Source organism: Pithys albifrons, chromosome 11, assembly GCF_047495875.1.
Source record: "Pithys albifrons albifrons isolate INPA30051 chromosome 11, PitAlb_v1, whole genome shotgun sequence".
NCBI classification, from domain to species: domain Eukaryota; kingdom Metazoa; phylum Chordata; class Aves; order Passeriformes; family Thamnophilidae; genus Pithys; species Pithys albifrons.
In genome coordinates this window covers 23,290,118-23,301,019 of record NC_092468.1, presented here as the reverse complement: position 1 = coordinate 23,301,019, position 10,902 = coordinate 23,290,118, and the positions used below count along the sequence as shown (strand labels likewise).

The 10,902-nt window shown below is 44.1% G+C and overlaps 1 protein-coding gene across 1 annotated transcript in view; it reads left to right on the top strand.

Annotated features, from left to right (window-relative positions):
- The first annotated feature begins 10,550 nt into the window (after positions 1 to 10,550).
- The window catches only part of LOC139676896 (multiple epidermal growth factor-like domains protein 6), a 187,656-nt gene continuing 187,304 nt past the window's right edge, over positions 10,551 to 10,902 (top strand). The window contains exon 1 of the mRNA XM_071566327.1: positions 10,551 to 10,583. Coding sequence (XP_071422428.1) covers positions 10,582 to 10,583 — 2 coding nt within the window. The 5' untranslated portion in view covers positions 10,551 to 10,581. The remainder of the gene's footprint in view (positions 10,584 to 10,902) is intronic.

Sequence of the window (10,902 nt, the reverse complement as noted above, 5' to 3'; positions counted from 1 at the left end):
AAGGTCTTGTAAAGAAAATTGAGGAGGAAACTTGCTGATGGTGTAGAAAGATGTGATGGGAACCATCTCATCCTGTGCTAGCCCTGCAGTGCTAACCTTGGCTGAGCTGGCTGATTAGTAAATACATGGTTGCAAAAGAATGTGCTGCTGAAAAAGAAGTTGACATATATTATTTCCCAATTCTTGCTAAATTATAATAAAATTACAATTCCCCATTGCCAATAACATTGCAAATAAAGTCAGTGAGCAGGTTTGGGCTGCCTTGGCACCACTGGTGTTGCCCACACCATCAAGATATGGGTGACAGCAAATATGCCTTTGGAAATTGTAACTGGTCTTTGATATTTTTTAGCCTCTGAGTGTTTTCCTGTGAGCTAAAAGACAACTGTATTTCTCTGCTAAGAGAAAACATCATAGCCTGGTGTAATATCAGAGTTAGTTTGTCATTTTTGGGTTATTATTTCAATTAGCACAAGGCTCAATATTTCCAGGATTCTCTTGCACACAAACCAGAATGATTATTCCCACTTCAAGGAGCAAAAGTCTTAGTTGTTGGAAGGCACTGAAAGCTGGATGAATTGGCACCCTCCAAAAGCTGTTTTTTACAGTTACCTCAGAAATAGGCCTGCTTTGAGTACAGCAGTTTCCAGAAGAAGATCAGAGGGTTGTTCTTGTACCCGAGGCTGCAGCACACCCTGGTTGTGTGACAAGGAGTCACAGCTGAAAGGCTGAAACCCAGCAAGGAACGTGGGACTGAAAGGCACTGCCTGTGACCAGACCCACTCCCCTTATCACATGAAAACATATTTTAGAATTCTTTTCAGGAATATACAAATTTCTACCATGTAGGTAGTTCTTTATTTTGTTCCTGTTCTATTAGAAGGCTCTTCCAGATGCTCTGTGCTCAAACCTGTGTGTGGCTGCTTTGCACTGGCCTGTTCCCATGCCAGGGTTGTCTTTTACTGTGCCAACATTCTCCAGTGTCCCTGATACTTCTCCTGTTCCACCTTCTTTTTTCAGAGTGCTCTCCTTTTGCCCCAACCTTTGTTCTGCTAGTTAAAACAAGCTTTATTTTTGCTTGTCTAAACAAAGTTCCTTCTCTTTTCCTGGCTGCCTGTTTTGTTCATCCTGACTGGTCTGCTCCATCTTTGGAATTCTCTTCTCCATACTCCTGATTAGTCAAACCTGTATGTGCTGTCTCAGAAACTGCCCCAGGAGGAACAGTTACTCTTAGTCCTCAAGTGTCTTTAAGCTTCTCATGGCTTAGATTTCATCCAGGTTGTCCACAGACTTCAACCTCAAAATAATCTTGTTTTTCCAGCATGAGATTCTCATCCTCTTCAACCTTTTCACCAGCAATATCCATGAGGTTATGTCTGTCATTTGTACTATTTTTGCCCTGAGACTCATCATTGAGGCTTCATTAATGAGCTTCCCATAAGCAAACAATTCCCTTTTGGACACTACTGGCCATTACATCCTCCTTAGCTTTTCTTGAGGTGAAATAAGTAATTTTCCACATCTAAATAATGTTTTGCTGAAGTCTGTCTAGAACAGTTTGCATCTAAAAAGTCAATAATAAAAGAAAAAAGATTGAATTAGTTGGGCACGGTTTAGCTTCATAAACTTTTTACAATTTTATGCCATTTCCATCAATCTTTAATTACATTAAACTTCAGAAATATTTTTGATTTTTGCACAGCTTTGGAGGTCACGTTTAAAAAGCCTGTAACTTCTGACATTGCATTTTCTCTCTGTATATTTAGGTGCTTAATTTCTTATTGCCTTGACACTTGAATTAATAAAACATGCTTGATTGGCAGTACTTGGCCCACTCAATGCTGGTTTTGTTGGAGCAAAGACTGCATTGGTGCCTATATATTCTTACTCACCTTTTGTGTAAGTCTTTGTAGCAATGTGGGTTTCTCAGACACTTTTCTTGCGAGTCTTTGTGGGAATGTTGGTTTCTCCACGAGTTAATAACAGGCACAGAATTACTAGCTGGGAATTCTATTCCAACACCACTTTGTTGTTGTTGGATATAATGGTGGCACAACCCGTTAAGCTGCAGATAAACAGCCATGCAGGCAAGTGTGAAATATTTAATTGCCACTTTCCTGCTGCAGTCCTGTGCTTGCTGTTTCCTGGAGCATGGTCAGCGCAATTCCCATCCTCAGAATGATTTTATTTGCATTTAGCAACAAATACTGCTGATGCTCAAATCTGTCTCCCCGAAGAATTTCAAAAGAAAGCTTATTAAACCATTTTCAGTTCATCAGCTCCCTGTAGACAACAGCATTTAAATCCTGCTGTATAATATGTAAATACCTATCCATGTGTGCATGGCAGTGTGAGGTTAACTCTGTGTATTAGCAGAGCTGTTGCAGGATATGTAGGATTCCACGAGAATAAAGGGAATTAAATACCCTTTCAGGTATCATAGTCACTATAGTGACAGGAATCCTCTGTGCTCCTCATCATGGATGATGAGGAAAACAGGATCTGTGTACTGCTAACTCTCTAATAGTTCATTTATTCCTTAAAGAGAACTTGGTTACTAACTCGTGAACATTTATTTATTGTTTTTAAATCATGGTTGGTGAGTGCTTTTGGAATTTATGTTTCAGCATGAGGCTTTCCAGAGAAGCTGTTGAGGCCCCATCCTTGGAGGTGTCCAAGGCCAGGTTGGATAGGACTTGGAGCAACCTGGGCTGGTGGAAGGTGTCCCTGCACATACTCATGGATGATCTTTAAGGTTTCTTCCAACCCAACCCATTCTGTGATTCATTTTTCTCATGTCCTTGGTCTCAGACTAAAATAAAACCAAGTGGTGGTGTTTAAACTGTATGTTCAGGCACCCGAGTTTGGTCCATTTTGGTTTAAAATTAATCTGGATAAATTTGGGGGGTTGTAGATCACACAAATCATTCTTGTCTATGGGGACAGGACCCAGCAGGGGGGAAGGAGAGGAAAAAACCCTTTTTTATTAAAATATGACAAAGTTGTCTTAATTTTGAAACATCTGGTTTAGTTCTAAAACCATCTGACAATCCGGGTCAGATCTTGTAGTTGCCACTCATTCTAAATACATACTGAAGTCCATGAATGTTAATAAGGGGAAAATAAATGGAAAAATCTTAGACTTTTTTTTCTCTTAGATTTCAGTATCATAATTCCTATGAAATTCTCCTGGTTTTTGTCAATAATTGGTAAATAGATTTATAGTAGGTGAACAGTCAGGAGGAAAAAGCACAGACAAATTCTCCTTTATGTGATGGATAAAGCACCTTTCAAAGGCAATAAAAACATGAAGAATAATGAAAAAAAAATCTTCTTTTTCATTTCATCCTTCCCTCCAAGCCACTACATTAATTAGCTCTCTGACTGATTACTCAGTCAAGGACTTAAAAGATCAATGGTGACAGTAGCCAGGCAGGTAATTTAGAGGGAAAAACAGTAAAGTCTGATGTCTTTGGGAGAATGAAGTGTGGTCTAGTTGTGTCAGCAGAACAGACAGAGAGGAAAGTTACCCACAGAAACAACTATTGAGTTTCAGTTCGTCTGTGACAGATCACCTGCAAGTGTATTCCTGGGATTTCATTAGCTCCTAATTGGGAGCAAACAAACAAAGCGGTTATTCCTTTGAATTTGAGTGTTTTCAGTCGCAGCGATGTGCTCAGCACTGGGTGAGACAAAGGAGGACGCTCGGGCTCACATGGCAGCTCAGCTCGCAGCTGCTCTCCACGAGAATTCCAAGGGGAAGGGAAACCCCGACGAGAATTCCACTTCTGAGCACGTTTTTGCTTTGATATGTTTTGCCACTGCGTTTTCAGTGATGTAGATGAGAGTTCCTACTTTTAACATCTAAAATCCAACTTTTGAGGGGGCTGCCTACCCCGGAGGATAAATTAGAGTGATTGAAGTCTCAGGGCTGGTTTGAGCCGTGGTTTGACACCAGTGCCGTGCTTGCCTGGCTTGTGTGATTGAATTCATCCCGTTCGTGCTGCCCTGGCACTCACTGAACTGTGCTGGGAACTAACTAAAAAATTCATCAGGGGACAAAGACCTCTTTTATCACATGTTGAAATATTTTTTGCATTTATCTGTATGAATTTTCTTAGAGAATAACTCTTTGAGATTTCCTATCCTCTGGATAGATCAAGAATATTTGATAATCAGATTGTGTTTTCTCCCTCTGATTGATTGGCCAAGTCTCAAAGGGCTTTCAGTATCTTCTGACTTGATGAGCCTTCAAACCCTCCAAGCACAAATACCCCAAATTTGATTTCTCTAAACACATAAGCCAACAGGTACTCTCCTAAGTTTTTAATTAAGTGCTTCTTCAGATGTTTGAATGTTTTCCAGGTGGGTAACAGCATGACCAAAAGCAGATCACTGAGAAAAAAATTGCTAAAAACCAAAATTCTTGCAATACATGTGCTGCTCTACCAAATAATGGATTGTCCTGAAGTTTCTAAACCTGAACTCTTTTCTTTGTGTTGAGATGAGGCTGGAATAGCACCATTAAATTTAGAGTTACATCTGGCACTCACCTGTGTGGGTCAGAGAAGATGTGAGTCACCCCCAAAAGCGTGATTTTAATTTGAATGAACACAAGCACTGTAGATTAGCCACTCACTGGAGTGTCGTTATCCCAAATCCAGAAATAGATAAAAGTACTCCCAGTTGCTATTGCCTGCCAACATAAAACTTATTTTAGGATTATATTGTCAAGAGCGTGTTTTTACCAGGGTTTGGGTTAACTAATGCTAAAGAGAAAAGCTCAGAAATGAGATCAGTGTTCTTTATAGAAGTAATTGTGAATGTGGGTAACATTTTATTTTCCCAATCAGACATAATAGCTCCCTACAGAAATATCCTCCTGACTTGAATATCAATGGGGTTCTACTAATTCTCTCAAAAAGAAACACTTTGTTTGAGCATCTTTTTTCCTTTTTGGAGAGACTGAGAAGAATGAGGAGAGACCTTATTGTTTTTTAAAACTACCTGAAAGGAGGTTGTAGTGAGGAGAGGGCCAGTCCCTTTTTCCAGGTGAGTCCCAGTGACGGGACAAAAGGAAAGAGTCTCAAGTTGTGCAGCGGAGGTTTAGATTGGATATCAGGGAAAATTTCTTCATGGAAAGAGTCATAAAGCACTGGAAGAGGCTGCCCAGGGGAGTTGGGGGGGTCACCATCCCTGTAAGTGTTCAAAAACCATGTGGATGTGGCCCTTGAGGACACAGTTTGATGGTGAACATTGTGGTGATGGTTGACAGTTGGGTTTGATGATCTTAAAAGTCTTTTCCAACCTCAACAATTCTGTGATTCTACTGCTATAGGGTCAAATAATTCAGACCCTTTTTATTTTCCTTCTCTTCCAACCCCTCCATCTTCTTTGAGGGAACATCAGACTTGAACAAAACCCTCAAATTCTGTTAGACTGGGAGGATGTAGCTGGTGACTGTTGGGTGGGCAGGATGGAGGTGGCTGGGGCTTGGAGGCAGGTAATGTGTGTGGATGGCTCTGCTGCTCCCAAGCAATGGGAGAGAGGGTCAGAGGGCAGGAATGCTCAGGAAGACAGAAATGAAGCCGGAATTTCAAGTCAAAGCTAATGGATGGGGTTTGGAGGCTGCTATTAGCAGAAATTATCACTGTGTTAATGTATTTCAGGCAGCATTTTTTACAGTTAAATGGTGTTATTTTCCTAGTTATCCATTCCCTGACAAGTGGTTATAATCAAAGCTGTCTGTGAGCACTATTATCAGAAACTTACTATTATGTGCTGGAGGGAAAAATATCGGGGGACGCTGCAGTGCCAGAAACCTATTATATGTTTTAAAGATCTACTGCAACACCAAGTATTTATTTATGTACTACTTTTACCTCCTGTGGAAGAAAATAATTTTAACTTAATTTTCTTGTCTCCCCCAACTGCTTTAGAAAATGCATGTCCCAAAATAAGTCCATAATTATGATTAACAACTCGGGCTAGATGCTCAGTCGCTGTAAATTAGTGTTCCCCCTTTCCCTGCAATGGAGCAAGGCCAATTCCTTGCAACAGAAAAAGCTTCCAGTGCCCTTGGCATGCTGCTTTACATCTTTAAGGGTATTAACAAACCTTCTTTAATATAGTATTGTGCAGAATTTACTCTGGCCAGAACAAACTTAAAACCTCCGATAAATCAGCCACCGTGGTCCTAAAACTCTTTAAAATTATCTCGTAAGCAAAATGAATCCCTTCCATATATTCTGTTGATGAATTAAATCAACAAAACTGCTACTGCTCTGTCATGGGGCCTGGCTTTGGAGAACAACTTTATTTTCTTCTGAATTTTCAGGTTAGCCATATGCTTAAAAGTATTACTGTAACTCTGACATCGCTCTGTGAAGGAAGGAGCTCCAGTGAGACAACACAGAAAGGAAGCAATTACCAAAAAATGTTTATATCCATATAATTGACTACAAAACATGAAGGGAAAAAAAAATCACATGCCATAGGGATTTGAGATTAAGGATATGAATAGGCAATAATAAAATCTGCACTTTTCATTTCATAAATCCTCAATAATGATCAGATTAATCTTAGCATCAGAGTAGTCAATACACATTTGAAAACATTCTCTTTTAGGCTGCTCTGCCATCCAGTCAGTGCTGATGAAAATGATGGTTCAAGACTCAGACTAGTGCACAAAAATTCAGAATTCCTGAGGATACACTGATAGACACTTTCCATCTGAAACAGGTACTCTCCCTGCAACTTGTTCTTTCCAGATCTCCCCTTCTCAGCATCCCTTCTTTTTCATCTTACACCTGGGAATTGAACAAACAGAGTCCAACCAGGGTTTTGGAACAATCCTAAATCAGGGATACTGTGAAGACAAATGGTAAATGTCTGTTACCCCAGCTGCTAAGTTAATTACTGTAATGGGAAACATCTTGACAGAAGCATTGCATATGGTTATTAGCAATTAACCCACCACTCCAAAAATCACAATTCTTGCTAATAACAGAACAGAGCTCAGCCTTCCTAATTACAGTCTCTGCACGAAAATTTCTTTCTATCAGAAGGGAATGTGAAATCTTGAAACCAGCTACGATTTAAAAAGGCTGGAAATGGAGATACTGAGAATTAGAGAGAAAAATGAAAATAAAACAGAATGGTGCATTCCTGACTCAGAGTTGTGGGCAACACTCATTCATGCTTGGGGATACACAACAACTGTCACAGCATCTTTGTAGGAAGACAAAATCATAAACCAAAGTTAAAATGCTAATGAGGAGGGAAATGTGCTTTAAAATGAAGAGAATAGGATGGAGTGTCATGAGAGATACCAACTCCTTTACAGAATTCATGATCTGGACAGTGTTGTAAACAATGTGCTGGATTTGGACCACACTGAAATCTGACAGAACAATTTGCTGATCAACAAGAGAGGAAAACCATCTAAAATCCATCCCAGGAAAGTCCTTCAACACTGTATGGAGGGCATGAGATGCTTTGTTGCCAACCACTTTTACTCTGGGCAACTGGATCCTGCTATAACTCACTGGCACAAACCACCAAGGGCAATGGGTGCTTTAGGTGCTCAGTGCAAAGGCTGGTTTAGCTGAGCAAGATGCAATGTAATACTTCAATCAGGAAGGGAACTCTTGTCAACATGCTCAGTGACTGGTTTGGTGTTGGCCATGAAGTGGAATATGGAGTGGACAGAAGGCACTAATGCTGTGTCCAGTGCCCTTTTCTCCTGACACAGCCCACTGTTACCATGGTAAGGACTGGGAAAAATGAGTCAGCTTTTACTCCATGTAAGGTCTGAAGGTTTGACTGACTTGGGACACGGTGGATCAAATATCCCAGAGGGCTTTGGAACTGCTTCCCCCAATGCTGCAACTCCACTCATGGGAATCATCCCGTTAAAGTCAACAGCTTTGCAGGATATTCTCCATTAAAACACAGCTGAGGAGAAAGCATTAGACAATGTTTGTAAAAAGGGCACATTGCACAGGCTGGGTTTGTGTTGGGTTGAGGACAATGCCAGTGTCACAGCAGCTAAAGCCAGGCCTGCAAAGCTTTCTGCCCGGATTGCAGGAGATTTGCACAGCTCCACCTCCAGAATTTGCCTGTATTTTGCTGCGTGGCCCCCAGGCAAAGGTCTCATCTATTAAGTGGTCTTCACTCTGCATTTCAGTACCTCCCAATTTTCATGTTGCTGTTCCATTATTCTTAACAACTGGGTCTAATAAATGTTGCCTGTAACTTGTAATGATCATACAGCTTTGAAAAATGACATTGAACTCTTTATTTTTTAATTCCTTAAGATGGAAAAAAATGAAGTATGTTTTTAAGACTACCTCTCCTGGAAAAAAGAAACCCAAACAAGTGAGCAAGTAAGATCTTTTGCTATTTTGCCATGATGTGATCCTGAAAATAAACCAGGTTGAGATGACATCACATGACATAATGAAGACTCAGCCTCGACATAACAAAGGTCTATTATTTTATGAAGAAAGATTTTCTGGGGTTTAAGAAATAAAATGATTAGAAAACTATGTGCTCTGCAGGAGGTAATGAGATTAGCTCAACACAAGGTCCTGTGGAGTTAAAACTACTCCAGACACAAGAAAGACTCAGCCATTCCATGGAAATTTCAGGGTACAATTAATCTGCTCTAAGGTCAGGTAAGGGCTGTGTCTTTTCTTTGTCATGAAAAAGAAATCAGTTGATAAAATCTCAAGGGATCATGTCAATGCAAGCTTCAAAGCCATGAACAATATAAAACCAGTTTTCTTGTTATGAATGGTAAATGTTTACCTACTTCAGCAGAGGCCTTGGAAAACAAAAACCATACAGGAAACTGCTTGTAAAGTGTGTGTAAAAGGAGAAGGGGGTGTATCTTGTTACAGGACTGAAAGGAAGATAAATTAATGCACTGTAAAAGAGAGGCTGACTCCTGACCTGTGAGGATGCTGGTGTATCCACCCAGTTCTCTCTGTCACAAATCTGTACAGGAGCTGCTTTGGAGCAACTTGAGTCCAAGCCCATTCCACTGGAGTGGAAAGAAATTGCAGATTTTAACATCGGTTGGCTCAGGGCCCATCTGCTTGTTCACAGCCCAGTGCCTGGTTAGTCACAGGTCCCTCCAGAGAAGAAAACTGTGGTGTAATGGACCTTGAGACCTGCACTAGATCATAAAATGCTTAAGGTGTGTTTTTCTCATTTTTTTATTGCTACTATGTGCAGTTCCCTTTCCAGGTCAGTTGCTCTCCCTTCTTTCCCCAGTAAAGGGGAAAGAGTTGCCTTCTGATAGCAGGAAAGGTCTGGAGAGAACATAAAGATGAGAGGATGCATGGTCTAGAGGATGGCAGACAGCTCTGGGATTTAAACCCCACTCCTCAGTTCCTCGTTTTATGTTCTTGCTGTCACTAGCTCTCAGCAGTAGCAGTTCATCCTTCCCTGAAGATGTTAAATGCATTTATTTTCATGGTTACCTCTTTGAAGTGCTCAGATGTGATTGCAATGGGCATCACGCACAGAACAAAGGACCAGAGGAAAAAGGAGAAGCCAAGATATGTCTCTGGCTGCAAAACAGAATCAGCTTGGTATTCCAGAGCCGAAGGAAGAGCTGGGGGTGTCCAGCTGTCCTACAGAATCATAGACTGTCCTGAGCTGGAAGGGACTCACGGGCATCATTGAAGTCCGACTCCTGCCTGTGGCCAGGACTGCAGAAAGAATCACATCACGTTCCTGAGAGCATTGTCTGAACACTTACTGAGCTCTGCCGGGCTTCGTGCTGTGACCGCTGCCCTGGGGAGCCTGTTCAGTGCCCGCGCACGCTCGGTGTGAAGAACCTGCACCTGACACCCACCCTGACCCGCCCTGCCACAGCTTCTTCACTTCGCTCCCTCCCGCGTTCCTGCCCAGGAACTGGTCACGGGCACAGCGCGAGTGTGCGCGTCCCTTCGCGTACCGTTCCTTGAGGACAAATCCGGGAGCTGCGGGAGCTGCGCCGCGCCCCGCAGGGATGCGGAGCAGGAGGGGACTCCCTTTCCGAGAGGGGGATGAGGGGACACTGCATCGGGGTGGCTGTAAGGACACGGGCAGAGCCGGGCGGCAGCAGAGGCAGCTGCCCCCGCCCGGAGCGGCGGGGCGGTGCGGGAGCTGCGGGACAGCCCCGTGGGGTGGAACGGGAGCGGCGGGGCGATGCGGGAGCTGCGGGGAGTATGGGATGGTGCGGGAGCGGCGGTGCGTTACGGGAGCGGCGGGATGGTGCGGGAGCGGCGATGCAGGAGTGGCGATGGGGGAGCTGCGGGGCGGTGCGGGAGCGTCGGGACAGCCCCGGCGGGGCGGGACGGAGGCGGGCCAGGGCTACCCCGCCACTGGCGCGTCTCGCCGCGGCTTTAAATGACTTGGGGGCCGGGGGCGACGGGGCTGCTGCCGCTGCGGGTGTTGCGGCTGCTGCCGCGGCCGCTCCATCCTCCCTCTCCCCCCGGCAGCGCGATGGGAGCCGGACCGGCGCTCCTGTGCCTGTCCCTGTGCTGGGCGCTGGCGAGCGGGGCCGCGGAGCCGCAGCTGCAGCGGGGCATGTGAGTGTGCCGGGGGCTCGGGGGGCTCGGGAAGCTCGCGGAGGGGCAGCCCCACCGGGACGCGCAGCCTTTGTCCCTACGGTCCCGGGGGCAGCCCCGCCACAAAGAAAGTTTGGTTGGGTGCTCCCGAACTGGCCACGGCCCCGCAGCGCAGGGCGCTGATCCCCGGGATGCTTTGGGTGGGCACTGGCGAGGCTCCCGGGGCGGGCTTGGCTTTGATGTGCCATCTGAAGGGAGCTCCAGAGAGCGCCTCGGCATCCCCGGGGCCGCTCCTGCCTTCCCGTTCGAGAGACGAGCGGGAGGCAGAGCTGAGCCCTGT